At 41.2% G+C, this 19106-nt stretch overlaps 1 protein-coding gene across 1 annotated transcript in view; it reads left to right on the top strand.

The window, feature by feature from the left end:
- The window catches only part of WDR70 (WD repeat domain 70), a 136990-nt gene that overhangs the window by 43042 nt on the left and 74842 nt on the right, over window positions 1-19106 (top strand). Inside the window, exon 9 of the mRNA XM_054003062.1 lies at window positions 1274-1350. Within this exon, the coding sequence (XP_053859037.1) occupies window positions 1274-1350 (77 nt within the window). The remainder of the gene's footprint in view (window positions 1-1273; window positions 1351-19106) is intronic.

Genomic DNA, 19106 nt, shown 5'->3' with positions numbered 1-19106 from the left:
AGACTAATAAGCAAAAATGTGTATATTTTTAATGGTAGTTAAAAATGAGAATGAAGAAGGGTTAATTCATAGTTCAGAAGTACTTCAACCACAGTTGGTTGTGTTTTGACCACTTAGCCCTTGTATTTTCACAAACTTTGATACAATGCTTCTGTTTAACTAGATGATTTAAATTCAGGTCCGTTTTTTAAATAGCTTAAGCCTAAAAAGTAATGATAAAATCTAAAGCTCAGACTGATGATAAAATTTGTTTACTTATTTCTTGTAATGTATATTGCCAAATAACTAGGCTAAATGCTGTTTTGCCTAAAGCGGCTCTTGTCAGATGACTATTTCTTTTGGCTGGTGATACATATATAAAACCATCAAATAACATCTGCTTTAGTTCTAGTTTGCTTTAAAATAATTAAGATTTTCTGTCTCTAGTAAATGTCTAGAATTCCAGTATACTGTAGTCCAACAGTCAAAATGCTAAAATATTTGTTGTATAGCCTCGTTACCTTTTCAGTATTTCTCTCCTTATTTGTGCTTAAAACAAATGGAAGTCATTGCAGCATTGCAGGAGTAGTTTCCAAATTTCTCTTTGAATGTAATCAATGAGCATGTGCCTGTATTTCAAAGGAGTAAAGCCAACTGGACAATATATAGTCTAATAACGTAGTTATATTCGTAGTCATCATAATGGCAGTTGCTTACTTTGTATAAAACACTCATCTTCTGGTTTTTGTTTTTTTTTTTCTTAAAGGAAAACAAATGACTAGTCAATTTGCAACTTCAGTATTTTATGAAAAACTCATCCGAGGTTAAACCCCTCTTGATTCTAAAATTCTGTTTCCTCAGTTTTCTCCAACAGGATCTCTGGCTAGTGTAGATTGACATTGGTGTACTGTGTCATCCTGATTGTTACTGTTAATTCTGTTATTCTTCTGTAGCTAGAAAATGTTTGTGTGACACTGTAGTGATGCCTGTTGTTTCATCCTTTCTCTGTATTACAATTCTCCCAAGAGAAAAAGAAGTCTGATTTGATGTTATTTTCTGAAAGAAGAAAAACAGTAGAAGAATGTCAGGGTTTTTCTAATTCAGAGATGAGAACAAGAAGGATGAAATGGATAGAGTATATATAATCTGTTAAATCATCCTGATGTCAGTCAGAAGGGTCCAAATTTGTGCCTCAGCTTTTGTTGATTCCACTTGAAGGATTTGGAGTAAAAGTTGTAAAACCTTGTAAGACAGCTTACAAGTCCCTGTAAGACCTCTGTGTTTATTTCTTTAGGGTCACACAGCAATGCTCAATTCAGGCTGTTGGCATCCAAAGATAAAGGAAGAATTTTTGACATGTTCTAATGATGGGTAAGTATTGAGATCTATCTTTGACACTGTTTTTTGAGAGGCTTGTTTAGCTCTTGTGTTTTACTGGGCTTTAATTTACTTTAAATATCATTCTTTCTAATCTTTAGTAACTACTTAACATAGTGAGATCTGGAAGCAAATATTATATTTGTTTTGCCTCTAGATAATAAATGTATTTTGTTTGTATTGTCTTAGTTCTTTAATTTAAAATTATTTTTAATAATATTTCATGAAAGTTGTTGGGTAATTGTTTTTACAAATATTATTAGACAAAATTTTACTTTACCCAATATTCCTCTGGAGTAGAGTAATTCCTGTGGATAAAGTCAATGTAACTGAATTCACTAGGAAGACTGAGGATTTCAACTGGAAGTTACAAGTTTCACTTTAGGTCTAACTGAATATTGATGGATGTTATTTGACAAGTGTCAAAGACACTGTTAGAAATTTTTTGTGGCTTCAATCTTGATCTTTGTGATTAGAATTAAATGGCAAAATGTCACATGGCATCTGCATTAATTAAGTTACTGCAGCTGTCAGTAGCAGGTTCATGAATGATTTTTTTACTGATGTTTCAAATACGCAATATCCTTTACTCTAGAGTGACAGTAAGGACTGATTTTCCCTACTAATGTGTCTGTAGAATGGTCCATTTTGAAAAGAAGATTTCAGTTATCAATTACTTTAAACAACATGGTTTGTTTTCTTTTCCATGCTTTAACACATGGGTACATGAAAATATTATTTTAAGGGGAAAATTCACAGTTTCTGATAAGACCATGTCAGAAGGAGAAAAGCCTGAATGCTACATTGTGCTTTATGAAGAAATTAAGTTTTAAAAATACAGTTGAGTAAACTGCATATTGTTCCAGATTTTAGGCACAGAGGTACTACTTCCATAATAGGAATTATTATTAAATGCTAGAATTAGTACTTTCGGCACTTTGTTGATATTTTGAATGCAGTTAGACATTAGTAGGGTTTCTTTACTAGGTTGAATTGTTTGTAGATCATGAAAAACAAATTAAGATACTAAAAATGATGAAGATAGTCTAATTTTCTCCTGTCTAATCAAGTCCCCTAACTAAGATACCAGAAATGCAGTCAATACATTGCTGATACTTGAATTGCTGTGAATTAAAATGGTCTGGACAAGTAAGAGAAATCCAGATAAATGCCACTATGCATAATTGCATTTTCACAGACACTACATGGCTGAAATTACAAGAAAAGTATTTTAAACTGATTGCATTTTGCCTCATGCTAGTGACAGGTCTTTCCAGGATTTTGATATGTTCTGTGAAAAGAAACAATTTGTATTGTTTAATTTGCCCCGCGGGGCTTGAACACAGTATTCTGTCTGTGAAATTTCATAATAACAGAAACTAAAATGTCTCCAAATCAGTAATTCGTCTTATGACTGGAGCTGTGAATGAGAATTGAAAAGAATAGTGCCTGATAGAAGGGACCTACAAATGGTCATCTAATTGTCTGACCAGCTCAGATCTGTCCAGAAGTTAAAGCTGTTGTTAAGGAAATTGACCAATCAACCAGATCTCCAGGAAGCCTCTGTAGGTCTGGGACCACCTTTTGAGTAAAGAAACGCCTTCTAGTGTCCTGTCTGAACTTGCCCTGGCACAACTCTGAATGCATTCCCATACATCCTGTCCCTGGTTGCCAGGGAGAAGAGCTCAGCACCTCGCTGTGCCTTTCGCCTCCTCAATGAAGCTGTGGAGAGCAGTGAGGTCACACCTCAGCCTCCTTTTCTCCAAAGTGAACAAGCCCAAATACTTCAGCTGCTCCTCACACAAAGTTCCAGCTCCATTTCCCTCCTCAGGATGGCACTGAAGTACCTTCCCATCCTTCTCCACCTGCAGGGCCCAGCAGACCCCAGGTGAGGCCACCCCGAAGCTGAGCCCAGCAGGACCATCCCCTCTCTGGGCCGTGCTCGGTGCTCTGAGTTGGGGTTTGTCCCCGGGCTGCCTGGGCACTGCTGACCCACAGCGAGCCTACAGAACTAAAAAGGCTGAGTAGGGAAGGTCATCTGATCATGACAATATCTAGTCAGCTTCAAAAACATAATTAATTCAAAGAGATAAATAAAACCCTTAATGTTATTTTCATTAACCATGTTGTGTAAAGGTGAGTTGAGTTAGTGAAAATATAGGTTCCATTAGTAAATTTGGAGCACAAGTCTAATGAGGAGCAGCTGAGAGAACTGGGGTTAAGACTGGAGAAGAAGAGGCACAGGGGGGAACACTCTCTACAACTCTCTGAAAGGAGGGTGTGGCCAGGTGCCAGTCTGTCTCTTCTCCCGCGTAACAAGAGACAGGGCAAGAAGAGATGGGCCTCAAATTGCACCAAGGTAGGTTTAGATTGGAAATTAGGAAAAAATTCTTCTCTGAAAGAGTGATCTGGCTTTGGAAGAGGCTGCCCAGGGGAAGGGGTGGAGTTGCCATTCCTGGAAGTGATTAGTTATATGTATTTGTGGAGGATCTGGCAGTTTTAGGTTAATGGTTGAACTCAATGATCTTCAGCATCTTTTCCAACTTTAATGATTCTAATTGACAGCAGTTGCTGGAATTATACCAGCTATTTTAACTAGTATCATGTGAGTTGCTGACTTCTTTTTGGTGGTAATTTTTGAATGAGGAAAAATAACTTCTGTAAGATCCTTTAATATGGTATTCTCAGAGAGTATTTTATATAGGAGAGTAACATTAGCGTACTTATGTGTCAAGGCAGAGTTTAAATCTAAAGAAAGAAATGGTCTGTGTCAGCAAGATATAATTGAAAGTTTTATTGGTTTATGCTTAAAGGAAACAGGTTTTCTGAATTTTAAGTAAATGCAATTTGTACCAAGTATTCTAGAAACCAGTTTTTTTTCATTTAATACTGTTTTTTGACATTTTGTGTAGAATGAATTATGGATGTCATTAAATTACAACTGTATCTATCTGTCAGTCTAACTTTTTTACATTTATTCCAGTATTTATATTTGACCCTTAGGTATTGAAGAACATTATTTTATCAATTTGTAAAGCTGATTTTTATGTTCAAGCCAACAGATTTGCACTCAGTGAAATGCTGGCTGAAATATGAAACTGTTGAAGAGTCTGTGTAAAAACTTGGTTTATGTTACATGCAAAGAAAACAATATAATTATAAGAAAACTTCTACTTTGAAGACTGTTGGCTTTTCAGGTCAGACCAAAAGACTGGCAGTCTTTATTCTAGGGAAGAGAGGTCTAAGTAGAGGAGTATGTAATCAAAGTTTGTCCAAGATGTTTTTGAAAACCTCTTCCAAACCTAAAAGGTATTTATTGAAAGTGGATATAGTTAGGTTTAGAACTAATAAAAGAAAAAGAAAATTGGGTGCTGCTCAGATTTATTCTGGAATGTGTTGTCACAGGAGGACATGGAGGCAAGTTTAAAAAGAGATGAGAAAATTCATATTTAGAAGCACTCATAAGCAGATAGGAAATGCAATAGGCACTACAATACCTTCTATATGACAGCTGTGGATAGTAAGGTGAAATGAAGGGAATTAACTGTAATGACCAGACTCTGGAGTACAGGGCTAAATGAACCTATGATCAGATGTAGCCAGATGTTTCTTACAGCTTTATGTTATTCAGTGACAATAAATAATTAAGATGTAATTTCATGCTGCATTACTGTTGAATATGTAGTGAGTGGATTTTTGAGGTACAATACTTCGAATGGTTTTATATCTGGAGTTGTGTGGTGTTCATGTGAATAAGTTAACTGTTTGTAAGGTCTTCTCTCAAGGAATATGGTGAGACCCCAGTCTAGCTTTATGTGGCTCTGGTACGTAGAGATTTTTTTATATTAATGTTTATAATTTTAAACAAAAAAATAGAAGGAAGTCTCCCAGTCCTGAAACACTCTTTTTACAAGGCAGGAGACTTGTCTGTACCCAGTTTTGACATTCCTGACATTATACATTAATGTGCTTTGATGTTCATAGACCTTGATATATTACACTTTCGCATAATTTAATAAGACCATCTATACCCATAAGAGGAGAAATTAAAAGCTTTAGAATATTGCATATCAGAGGAAAAGGTGCAAGCATCTACTCTTATTTTGTCCTGAGAGTGCACTGCTGATCTTGTATGCAGTGAAGACAAGCTCTGGAAATTCTGCCATAGATGTAAGAATAAATTACCTTAAGTACAGTGACTGCTCTGAAACTTTTAAGAGGGAATATTGATGCTATGTGAAATGAACAGGGCTAATGCCTTTATTAATGTTCAGCTCTTTATTAAAAAGATCAGTTGGGCAGGGGGCTCGACGCAGAGCTCACCCCCGCGGTCGTAGCTTTCCCAGGCAGCCAGAAGGAAGGCAGCGTGCAGAGTTGGTCACTGGAGTCCCGAGCAGCAGCTGTCCTTTCTCCTTTCCTTGTGGCACAACGGTGGCCCGAGGATGAGGAGGCGTGGTGTGCAGAGTCTGTTGCTGAAGTCCAGAACACCAGCTGTCCCCGCTCCTTCCGTGGTGGCAGCACCGGGGCTCTCCGTCTCTCTATCACCCTACTTCTCAGAGCCTAATATAGTCTGTTCCTTCTTAGGTGATGGCGACAGTTAACAGTCAATCAGGGGATGTGTTTCCCTCTTCCTCAGCTAGGGCATTTGCCTGGACTCCTCTACTGTGTTCAGTTTCTGATTTATATTCTTTTTTCCCTCCTAAAAATACTCCCATGATCCTAAGGGGTTTCTATTTGCATGTTAGTCTCAGAGTGGCAGCGTGGAGGGGTAGGGGGGCCGGTTGTCCCCAGGTAGTTTAGAGAAAACAAACAGAGCAATTAGCTAATTAGCATTTCAGTATCGGTACCTAGCTAGAGTTAGTAGTTTTCTTTTAGTGTTGCCATGGGAACTAGGAAAGCCCTGCCCGCGTTTCTGGGGAACACCTGGAAACTGTTCATAACAAATCCCTCCTCTATTTCTTTGATCGGGCTTAAGCCCGCATCAACTTACAGTCTTTGGCTTTTGAGGGCTAACTTCTTTTGGCATTTGTATGCTTTCACTCAGGCCTGAGGGTAATTCTATTGTTCTTTAGGAACCAAGTTGTAACTCCTTTGGCTAAAGGACACTTAGTCTTATTAAACAATTACCAAGTACTTAAACCTTTTCTATGGTACTTTAACTCAGAAACAGTTCTTAACACCTTACTGTATATCAGTCTCTAGCAAGTCTTCCTTAAAGTTAATTTTAGGTCCTCTGGTTTCTTAATTACTGTCCATGCACAAGAGGAGGCGGGTGGCACTGTTGGGTCTGGTCCAGCGTCCGGGGGTGGCACTGGTCCTTTGACTCTGGTGACGTGGGTCCAGCCTTTTTCTTGGGTCCGCACCGCAGTGTGTGTGGTGAGTAGTACCTGGAAAGGTCCTTCGAATTTGGGGGTTAATGGAGTAGTAGTGTTCCAGGACTTTATCAGCACCCAATCCCCAGGACTGATGTTGTGCGCATTGGTGTCTAGAGGGGAGGTTTGGGGAAGATACCCCTTCTTCCTGAGGCCTTCTAGGGATTTTCCTATGACCTCTAAATATTTCTGGGTTGCTGCCTCCCCTTCCAGATAATCTGCTGTACTGAAAGGGGTGATTAAAAAAGGGAGTCTAAACATCATTTCATACGGAGAGACCCCCATGTTGGACCGAGGTCTGGTTCTGATGCGCAAGAGAGCGAGAGGTAAACACCTGAGCCAATTCATTTTTGTTTCTTCAATTAATTTAGTTAACACATTTTTAAGGGTTCTATTCATCCTTTCTACTCTTCCAGAGCTCTGAGGATGCCATGGGGTGTGTAATCTCCACCTTATCCCCAGAGCTTTTGTTACTTGATGCAAAGTTTGAGCAACAAAATGTGGACCTCGGTCTGAGTCAGTGTTATTGACCAGCCCGTATCGTGGTATGATGTTTTCTAGGATTATTCTTGCAACTTCCTGCGCAGTTTCTTTTCTGGTTGGGAAGGCCTCCACCCAGTGAGTGAGATGATCTACGATCACTAGTAAATGTTTGTACCCCTGCACAGAGGGCATTTCAGTGAAATCTACTTGTATGTTTTGAAAAGGTCTCAAAGCAATTTTTCCTCCCCCATACGCAATTTTTCTCATTACCTTTTGGTCAGTTTTCAGGCAAATCGCACACCCTCTTGTGACTGCTTTCGCCAGATCATAAACTCCAAGGCATAAATTTTCCCGTAAAAAGTGGTCGCACAAACCTTGGATTCCCCAGTGGGTCAATTCGTGTAACTCTACTAACACTCTTTGAGCTAGGGCTTTATTTAGGAACCTACGCCCATCAGGAGTTAACAATTCTCCTTGTTTCCCTTGATGTAATTCTAGTTCTTTTATTGTTTTTAATTCTTTTTCACTGAACCTCGGCGCTTCTTTTTTTCTTTCTCTACTTGGTCCTACTTCTATTTTAAAAGCTTTTACTGGGTTTCTTGGGTCTAAGGCTGCTTCTTTAGCGATCTGATCTGCTAATCGGTTTCCCTTTTCTTCACGTGTGTGTCCTTTCTGATGTCCCTTTATATGCACCACAGCTATCTCTGCGGGCTTTTGTAAGGATTCTAATACTAGTTTTATCAGTTTCTCATGTACTAGGTTCTTCCCTTTGGAGTTTAAGTAGCCATGTTCCTCCCAAATTTTTCCAAAGGTATGGATGATCCCAAACGCATATTGCGAGTCTGTGTAAATAGTTCCTTGATCTCCCTTTAACAGATCTAATCCTCTTTTCAAAGCACAGACTTCACAACACTGGGCTGACCAGTTCGAGGGCAGTTTCCCTTTTTCCATGACTTTCATGTCTTCCCCATCTATGACAGCATATCCTGAGGCTCTTTCCCTCCTACTACTCTTGAGGACCCATCTATAAAAAGGGATCTCCCGTATGGCAAGGGTACATCTTCTAAATCCTCTCTCACTTTGGTCTGTAGATTTATGAGTTCAACACAATCATGTTCTAGATCTGCTAGGGGTTCTCCGGTAAGAAATTGTGCAGGGTTTAGACATTTGGAGGTGACTAACTCTAAGTCCCCTGTGTTCATTAAGATGATCTCATACCTCAATATTCTAGAGTCAGTCAACCACTGCTGAGCTTTTTGGCTTAGCACTGTTTTGAGATCGTGGGGGGTGTGGACTTTAATTTTCCCTTGCAGAGTCAATTTTTGGGCTTCTTCTATCAGGATAGCTGCAGCTGCAATTACTTGTAGGCAAGTTGGCCATCCTCTGGCTACTGGGTCTAATAGTTTTGAGAGGTAGGCTGTTGTTTTTTTTTGTCTTCCCCATTCCTGGGTTAATACCCCATATGCAATTCCCCCTTCTGTACTCACAAACAGGTTAAACTCTTTCTTAAGGTCAGGCAGGCTTAGAACAGGTGCTGAGGATAGTTTATCTTTCAAGCCTCGTAGCTGTTCCTCATCCTCTTCTGTCCACTTTACAGGCTCAGAGTCTACTAATTTATCATAAAGGAACTTCACGCTTTTGGTGTATTGATCTAACCACAGTTTACAATAACCAAACAGGCCTAGTAGCTTCCTTACATCTCTCTTAGTTTTGGGAGCTGGGATAGACAGGATACCTGAGATTCTCTCGGGACTTAGTTTCTTATACCCTCCTCCAATTATGTGACCTAGGTAAGTCACTTCAGATTCTACAAATTGTAGTTTTTCTTGGGATACTTTTAGACCGTTTTCTCCCAGGAAATTTAGGAGTCGAACACTAGTGGTTTTTACCCGGTCTCGCTCATTTCCAGATACTAATAAGTCATCTACATACTGTAAGATCTGAGTGTTTTCTTCAGGGGTGAACTGCCCTAGTAGTTCCTCTAGTGCTTGCCCAAAGAGGTTTGGGGATTCTGTAAACCCCTGTGGGAGGCGTGTCCATCTTAGCTGTTGCTTTCTCCTTCTGTCAGGATCTTCCCACTCAAATGCAAACCAGTCACAACATTCCTCTGCCAGCGGGCATGCCCAGAAGGCATCTTTCAAATCTATAACTGTGAACCAGGCATGTTCCCTTGGAATTTGGCTTAAAAGGGTGTAGGGGTTGGATACTACAGGGTGTCTGGTAATAGTCTTCTTGTTTACTTCCCTTAAGTCTTGAACTAGCCTGTATTTCCCCTCTGCTTTTCTTACGGCTAGTATAAGAGTGTTATGGGGGGACATGCAGGATTCTAGAATACCTTGCTCTAATAGTCGTTCGATCACTGGGGCTAATCCTCTCCTGCCCTCGGGGGATATTGGGTATTGCTTGACTCGGATAGGGGGTGTATCTTTTTGCATTTCTATTTTTATTGGCGTGATGTTCAAGTATCCACACTTACTCTCTTCTGCCCATACTCTGGGGTCTATTTCCTCTATGTCTCTCTGGGTCAGCCTCATGACCTGGACTACCATCCTCCCATCCCTCGGGATGATCCCTACTCCCAGTTGAACTTGCAAGTCTCTTCCCAAGAGGTTACTCCCTAAATTGGGCAGATAGATAAAGTCTGCCAAGCATTGTCTTGAATTCACCTTGATTTCTATATTCTCAACTATAGGTGCTTTAAATGGTCTTCCCTCTGCCCCTAAAACCTCACAGACCTTCTTCCCAATGGTGATTCCTACTGGTAACTTGTTTATACTGGACTTATCTGCCCCTGTGTCAACTAAGAACTCAAATTCTTCATAGTGGGGACCCACCTCAAAGTTTACCAAGGGCTCTTCTTGATGGTTCATTGGGTCCCTTAACTTATAGAGCCCCTGACACCCCTAGTCATCTCCCCTTGAAATCTCTTCTAAGACTTCTTGTTCTCTATGCATTACCTCATCAAACTGAAACTTCTTACAATTCCTTTTAAGGTGTCCTATCTCACCACAGTAATAGCACCTCCTGTTGCTTTGTGAGGCCTCAGATTTCCTGAACTCATTAAAGTTCTTATTTGCTCCATATGATGGTGTTGGTTGGTCTCTAGTTTTTGGTAATGGCCCTGGTCTATTCTCACTTGACTTAGACGGCAGTGCTGGTGATCTGTCTGCTCTTATACTTTCTCGAGCACTGCAACCATAATTCTAGCCTTAGTTTTGGCCTTTTCCTCTTCCCTCCTTAGATAAACTCTCAGGGCTTCTTTGAGCAGCTCATTCATATTCTTTTCTTGCCAGTCCTCCATCTTTTCTAGGTTCCGTCTAATATCGGGCCAGGATTTGGTGACAAACTGGACCTTCAAGAGGACTTGACCCTCTGGGCTATCTGGGTCTATATTTGAATATAACTGGAAATTTCATTTTAGTCGGTTAAGCCACATTGCTGGCGTCTCATCCTTCTCCTGCGTACTATCAAAGGTGAATTTCGTGTTGCTTCCCCTAGGGATAGACTCTTTGATCCCTCTTATCATGAGTGACCTATAGTCTCTCATGTTTTGCCTTCCTTCTTCCTGGTTGGGATTCCAGTTGGGGTCTACTAAGGGTATCTTTTGGTCCCCTGGGGGCCCCAATCTATTTTCTCTTTCCCATATCTTCACCCCTGCCGTTCGGATTATCCGGACCTCTTCTGGAGAGAACAGAATGCTTAGAATAGAGTTAAGCTCTCCCCAGGTATAAATATTCGGCCCTAGAAATTGGTCTAACTGGTTAGATATTCCAATGGGGTCTTCTACTAAATTTCCTAGCTCTTTCTTAAATCCCCGGACTTTGGAAGCTGTCAGAGGTGCATCTACAAACCCAACTCCTCCAGCTACTCCACCCATGGGGACTTCCCTAAGGGGAAAGAGCCTTTCTACCCGTGGTGCTTTGGATCGGGTGTTACAATATGGCCCTCCTTCTAAGGCCCCAGGTAGGGAGCTAGTAGTTGAGGCAGGCGCACTAGACAAGGGAGCTCCCATTGGAGAAGGGGAAGAGGGAACTGGGGAGGTGGTTGGAATAGAGGGGGGAAAACCGGGGAAAGGAATAATAGGAGGGGCCAAAGGATTAACTGGGGAAACTGTTGGGGAGGTAACAGGAGCAGAAGGGGGTAGGTAATCAAGGGGGTCCCATCTTTTTCTAATCTCTTCTTCTCCATTCTCTTTGTCTTCTTCTCTATTTCTTTGTAACTTGCATATTCTCACAGTCTCATTATTTATAGAATTCTCCAGCCAGCAAGCTGCATAAGATAGTTGTTCTATATCAAGGTCCTCTCGGGTTTTTAGGTGTTGGTTTAGCTGATTACACATCCACTGATCTTGGGTTCCATACCATGGCCATTCTCCCTGTAATTCTAACTTCGGCCATACTTCTATACTGTAATGTATCATCTTACTCTTGTTTAGACCCTTCGTGGCTTCCAGAGAATCCCATTGGTCTAACAATTGCCCTAAGGGGCTGTTAGGGGGAATCCTCTTGGCTTTTTCTTTGGAAGGATCTGCTCCTTTACTATAACCTCTTCCCATTTTCAGGCCTCAGAAAGAAAGGGAAAGAAAATACTTTAAATGGTGTATCTATGTAAAATGGAATATACTAACAGGCAATTAAAGCTCCATTCCCACAACTTAGTATTTTCAATCCTTTGCCTGAATTTAGTCTCTTTTAACTAAACCACGACTACCTTCTGGACACTTTACATTGTTTCTTGGTTAGGACAATCATAGTCACATTCACATCTATTGTCCTCTGTTCTCTTGCTCTTCAGCCTAAGTTTTGGACTTCTTGTTGGACTTTCTAGGCTTGTACCCCTGCTAAGTCTCGCCCCCAACTCTTACTTGGTCCGTTGCCTAACCTTCTTACTAGTCTTAGGAAGCTTGGTCTCCCTGCCGAGGTAAGGTCGAACGTCCTGCCGAGCCTTACACTCGAACTCCGGCCAAGCCCCCTTGCCTGACTCTCCTACTAGGCTTGGGAAGCTTGGTCTCCCTGCCGAGGTAAGGTCGAACGTCCTGCCGAGCCTTACACTCGAACTCCGGCCAAGCCCCCTTGCCTGACTCTCCTACTAGGCTTGGGAAGCTTGGTCTCCCTGCCGAGGTAAGGTCGAACGTCCTGCCGAGCCTTACACTCGAACTCCGGCCAAGCCCCCTTGCCTGACTCTCCTACTAGGCTTGGGAAGCTTGGTCTCCCTGCCGAGGTAAGGTCGAACGTCCTGCCGAGCCTTACACTCGAACTCCGGCCAAGCCCCCTTGCCTGACTCTCCTACTAGGCTTGGGAAGCTTGGTCTCCCTGCCGAGGTAAGGTCGAATGTCCTGCCGAGCCTTACACTCGAACTCCGGCCAAGCCCCCTTGCCTGACTCTCCTACTAGGCTTGGGAAGCTTGGTCTCCCTGCCGAGGTAAGGTCGAACGTCCTGCCGAGCCTTACACTCGAACTCCGGCCAAGCCCCCTTGCCTGACCTTACTAGGCTTAGCTTGCTTGCCTTCCTGCCTTTCTGCTTACTCGGGTTAGTGCCTGCTCTGACGGGGACATCCTGCCCTGCCTTCCAGGGCCATTCCCCTATCTGCTCTGACGGGGACCTCCATCCATGCCTGCCATGGACATCCTACCTGCCCTGTTATCCTGTCCTGCCTGGTGGGGACATGCCTTTTGCCTGTTGGAGATATGCTCTCTGTCTGCCAGGTACATGTCACTCCTGCCTGCTAGGACACCCCGCCCTACCTGCCAGGGACATCCCACCTGCCGTCCTATCCCATTCTGCCAGCGCCGGGGACATGTCCTCTAGGACCTCCACATCCCACCTACCCTGCTGGAGGTATTCCCCTTGCCCTGATTGCCAGGGACTTACTTTGCCCATAGGGCACTCCACACGCTCGGAGGAGGGCCTGCTTTACTTCTAAGGAGACGCCTCAGTCGCTCCTCTGTTCCACTCGCTTCCCCCTGTTCCCAGCCGGCCCCTTCGCAGGAGTCCGGAAACGCGGTACTAGCGGGTCCCGCTCGCTTCGGGGGTCCGAGCTGCCGGCCCCCGTCTCATTCACTCACTCATTCGCTCGTCTCCTGGTTTTTCTTACCAATCCGACGCTCCTCTGCGTTGCTTGTCTCACGCTGATCCTAGGGTCCGAAGGTAGCCAGCAACTCCCGAGGGTCCCTCGAAGCAGGTGGTCCAGCTGTCCAGCTGCCCGGGGGTCCTCTTCGGGCGTGGCTATCCCGGACGAGCCCCCAAATTGAAATGAACAGGGCTAATGCCTTTATTAATGTTCAGCTCTTTATTAAAAAGATCAGCTGGGCAGGGGGCTCGACGCAGAGCTCACCCCCGCGGTCGTAGCTTTCCCAGGCAGCTGGAAGGAAGGCAGCGTGCAGAGTCGGTCACTGGAGTCCCGAGCAGCAGCTGTCCTTTCTCCTTTCCTTGTGGCACAACGGTGGCCCGAGGATGAGGAGGCGTGGTGTGCAGAGTCTGTTGCTGAAGTCCAGAACACCAGCTGTCCCCGCTCCTTCCGTGGTGGCAGCACCGGGGCTCTCCGTCTCTCTATCACCCTACTTCTCAGAGCCTAATATAGTCTGTTCCTTCTTAGGTGATGGCGACAGTTAACAGTCAATCAGGGGATGTGTTTCCCTCTTCCTCAGCTAGGGCATTTGCCTGGACTCCTCTACTGTGTTCAGTTTCTGATTTATATTCTTTTTTCCCTCCTAAAAATACTCCCATGATCCTAAGGGGTTTCTATTTGCATGTTAGTCTCAGAGTGGCAGCGTGGAGGGGTGGGGGGGCCGGTTGTCCCCAGGTAGTTTAGAGAAAACAAACAGAGCAATTAGCTAATTAGCATTTCAGTATCGGTACCTAGCTAGAGTTAGTAGTTTTCTTTTAGTGTTGCCATGGGAACTAGGAAAGCCCTGCCCGCGTTTCTGGGGAACACCTGGAAACTGTTCATAACACTATGTGTGTATCTACAAGTTGCGATTGAGAAGAGGAACTGCCACAGCTGGCATGTGTGGAGGAGTATACACCTGATACTAAACACCAAAAAGGGACCCTTTAGAGGATCATCATGTATGGATGTGGGAAGATGATACCAGGGATGTTCTTAACAGCTATGAAGGAAAGCTGAACATCTTCTCTTTTTGCTGGTTTTAATCTGTGTTGGACATCACACAGAACAGTAAAGCAAGTTGTCTCTTCAACAGAGGCTTCTCTACTCACAGGATGAGTATTTCTATATGGAGAGGTTCTGTGTACTCCAAACCTGGTTGCCAGAACCATCAATTTTTTTGAAGACGCGTGCAAGAAAAGATTTAAGGGTTTTCAGTAATACTCCAGGAGTTTGGGAGATGCTGAAAATAATGCTTGAAGCATGTGTGTCATGCTCCTTGGGGCACACTGAATGGCAGTGTTTGAGGCTGAGGGAGGACACAGGAGGGCACGTGAGGGATGTCAATGTAGTGTTAAACCCTAATTCTGTATTGTATGGCTCTAGAGAGCATTAATACCTCCTCGAGAGAAAACAATCATTTGTAAACAAAATGAATGAGTATTTGCAAGTTGTAGACTGTATTTTATCTGATTCCTGTAGCATTTACACTGTCTCTTTAGCTGAATGGTTGCCACCTGCATACAGTTTAAAAATAAAGTAAGGAAAGAAAATGGCATTTTCTGGGTGGCATGTTGAAACAGGAGTTTTCATGATGCATAAAGAAATTAAAAAGCAAAATTTGCAAGTGGCCTTGTGTCAAATGAAAGTAACATATTTTAAATATGTGTTAAGTAAATGCTTTTCAAATATTTTAAATCCATATTTCTTTTGATATTAACTTGCTATAGCTTAAATACTCACTTAGGGATAGTCTTAATATGTATGGGACAGTTTCTTTCAGATTTCAGGTGACTAAGAGTGTAGTAATTCAAATGAAGGCTCTTAGAATTGCTATTGTAAATGAAATATTTTAAGAGGTGATGTGTTTCTTATACATGGGTAACTTATGCATGGCATTCAAATATGCTATACATTTAAAAAAATCCTAGAAGTAGATTTTGATGATAATATATTCTAATGTGCAGTTATTAGGTTATTTGTAAATTTATTACTTTAGACTGCAGATATACGGGTTACCAGCAGGGAGTCTCAGTGAGTTTTCTATCAGTGTTCAAGGACACAATGTTGAACTCAGGAAAAACTACACAAGAAAATGACACAGTTCCATCAGACTCCTATATGAGAGAAACAGAAGCTGGTCAGCTCGCACACTGAAATGAGCCACAGCCTGGACACAGCAGTTATGTAATAAGTCTGAAAATTATTCTCAACTTGTATAAGTTCTTGCCCACTTACACAATTGTTTGTGGATACATACAAATCTCAGTGTCCTGGCTTGTAAAATAAGCATTTATTCTGTTTGCCATCTGTCGGAGGTGGGGCAGGTATCTTCTGTTAAGTTGGGCGGTTTTCTTGTCTCTTCCAAGAACAATGTCTCGCCCTGGGGAGATATCTTCTGTTAATGGGCCATTGAATGGCTCACTGCATGACTGAGAGAGTTACATCATCCCATTGTAAGATCCTCCACCCAGAGGGAGGAGCCAAGCATCCCTACCTGCATAAAATCAGCATTTCTTGGGACATCAACTCAGCCTCTTCACTGGATTCCCAGAGGAAGACCAGGCCCATCTACTCTATCACCAGACCTTCAGAGAAAATTACACCCTTCTACTGGATCATCGCTTCAGCAGCATTTCTTCTGCCACTCCAGGGGGAGCAGCCACCATTTAACTGGACTATCACCAACACCCTGAGTCCTCAGGGTGTCAGGTTTCTGACTCTTATCAGTAGTTTTTTTTTGTACTAATAACATTTTTTTATTATTATTTAGTTTTTTCCTAGTACAGAACTGTTATTCCCATTCCCATACCTTTGCCTGAGAGCAGTTTTATTTTGAAATTGTGGTAATTTGGAGGGAGGGGGTTTACCTTTTCCATTTCACGAGAGGCCTGTGCCTTCCTTCACAGACTTCTGTCTTTTCAAACCAAGACACTCACCAAGCTCACTTCATTTTATTTTCCTTGAAAATATTCCAGATGATGGCTTGTGGAAACACGTAATACTATACTCTTTCCTTTTTTTTTTTTTTTTTTTTTTTTCATGTTATGGCCGGGTTTTTGGTTTTTTTTGTTTTTTTTTTTTTTTTCTTCTCTCCTTATTTTTAAATAAATAGTTTCATTACTCTGGGATTACGGATGAATAATATTTTTTTGTGGCTTTTATAGGTTGTTAAAAATTTATTAGCTTTTAATTGCAGAAGGAAGTAAGAAAGTTGTCAATTCTGTCAGTAATTTGGTGGTTAACTGTAAGTATATGAATGAATAATACTAGCCTAGAGATTTACATAAAGTCGATGTTTATTTGAGTGTATTTTTTTAACTAGAATAAATGTTGTCCATAGATTCTCATATATGGGAATTCTGATATTCTCAGTGCTTCAATTTCCCAATATTTAATGTGATTAGAACAAAATTGTATTATAATAAAAAACAAACATAGAAAAGCAGTTATCTTCTATGTAGAACTGTAGTAATTCTCAAGTTTGCATTACAGATAATTTCAATTATAATGACTGTGAGACTAAATAATTAATTTATATCAACCTTTCACTGTTTTAAAAGTATATACACAAAGCTTTCATCAGTATTGATATTAACTTGAGCCATTTTCTTGCACAAGCTATGTTTTTTCATTTATGGCTATATGTTGCCTAGAACTTTAAATATGCCATAGCTGTTCCTGAATGATCAGTCCTTTTCCATTGCATGTACTCCTTGCCATTCTAGATAAGGTTCAGGTACAGTGTGTGATCAACACTATCTTTGTCTTTCTTGTAGATCCTTTGCCACATTATTTGACGTATTTGGAAGATACAGTTATTAAGGCAAGGATCTTTCATGTTATCAGCAGTATGTTGCATAAATGTACAGAACAGCATAAAGGATGATAGTAACAGAAATTCCAACATTAATACATTGCCTAAAAGTGAAAAAAAGTTTTGGAATTTAGGAAGTTTTTAAAAAGTTTTTTATTCTCTGGAAATACACCTGAGCAGAGTGACCTTTAAAAATACCCTGTGCTTTAAGACATAACTAACTCTTTGTTTATATTATTCCAAAATATCAGTTGATGTCTATGTAATAACAGAGAAGGAAGAGGAAATGGATAATGTTGTTTTTGTTATTTGGATGTTTTCTTATCACAAATATGATAGGTAGTGCTTAAGAATAAGCAAGAGAGGTCAGTGATGTTAAATGTTGCAGCAACAGGTGTTCTGTGTCCCTACTCTCATTGCTTTTAGAAGCAGAATCACAGCCAAACTTGAAATTTAGCAGTCATGAGCTTTATGATCTGTCATTGCAGCTTGGGTTATGGTTGATTAACAGCTGGTTTACTGTAGAGCATTCCTCTCACAAGTCTTTCCTCTCCCATCCTCTAGTAAGTAAAGTTATTGTTCCTATTCTCTAAATGGTATCCTAGAGGGTATTTACTGCCATCACAAACTGACCTCTGTGATAAGTTATTTAGGGACAACTGCAGTGCAGTTCTATCTCTAATTATTTCAGTGAAGTAGCTTTAAATCTTCAGAAACAGAATTTTGCATTTAAGTCACAATTGAATTCTTAGTCTTTTGTCAAATTCATGTTTCAAATATGAAGTTGCTCTGCTCTATGGAATATGGTTTTTACCTTTTGTTTTAACCATATACGGTTGCTTAGTAAGTATGATCTGTGTCTTTTTTGTAATTCCAAGCAGCAAAATACAGTTAATGAAGGGTGAGTAGTTTGCATAACATGTATCTGCTGTTTGCAACCATTGCTGTTCAGATGATTTTTTCTCTCCTTTAGGTTGTCTGTTATGTCCTAGACACTACTAGGGACTTCTGAAATTTGCTATGTCTTAGTGAACACTGCTGTTTTGTGATTACTTTTATCTTAGCTTACCTTTCAGTTTTCATATGTTAACTATTTCCATCCTATTAACTAGATTTGCATCTAGAATGCCTGCTGTCTCATCTTCTCCTATTAGCTGTCTTGTTTCAGTTTTATTTAGGTGGGAGCTATCAGTGTATGACTTCTCTGTCATGGTATCTGTTTTCTAGCTTTTTATTAGGCTCAGAACTGCATTGAACCTGGTAATTTGACAGGAAAGAGATTTGAGTAGGTCTGGTATAGTGCTGCTGAAAATGGCTGAAAATGGCGACTGAAAAGCAGTCACTTTTACTGCCTGTGGAACATTCAGTTATTCTCATGATGCTGTTCAGCATGTCTTGAACTTCAGCCCAGATGATTCTGTTTTGCTTTAATTGAAGTCTGTGCCCCATATGCTTAAGAGCCAAATCACCTGTTGTAGACCACATACTTAGTATGTTCTCAGGAGAGCACAAGATCTAGTATCTCCAGCCTGCTTGGCTATGCACTGTGAAGAACAGATCCAGTGGCTGTGAAGATAGGATTATATGGCATTTCTCCTTAGATTTATAGACTCTAAGCTTCAGGTTATGTACTGTCTGCTTACTCCAGGTTGACAGCAGCTCAGCTTAAGCTGATTACACTTGAAGTGAATACAGCCCTTGAGTTTGTTGAACTCTGCTAAGGCTTGGAACAGCATTGTTGACAACTCGAGGACTAAAGCTATAATTTTACTTTTCTTTAATGCTTTTACATATCAGGAATACCATGCATATGAAAACATAGTTGAGAGCTGAATTTGGACTTGTGTAGTTTAGTGTAAGCGTAGGTATATTGTCTTGCTGAATTGCGGAATGTATAGATTTCTCTGAATAATGCATTTGAAGAAATACAGTGATAAAGCTTGTTACATAGCCAGTCCTTGTTTTGTTTAAAA

This window comes from Vidua macroura, chromosome Z (assembly GCF_024509145.1).
Source record: "Vidua macroura isolate BioBank_ID:100142 chromosome Z, ASM2450914v1, whole genome shotgun sequence".
NCBI lineage: Eukaryota > Metazoa > Chordata > Aves > Passeriformes > Viduidae > Vidua > Vidua macroura.
This window is presented reverse-complemented; position numbering and strand designations above follow the sequence as displayed.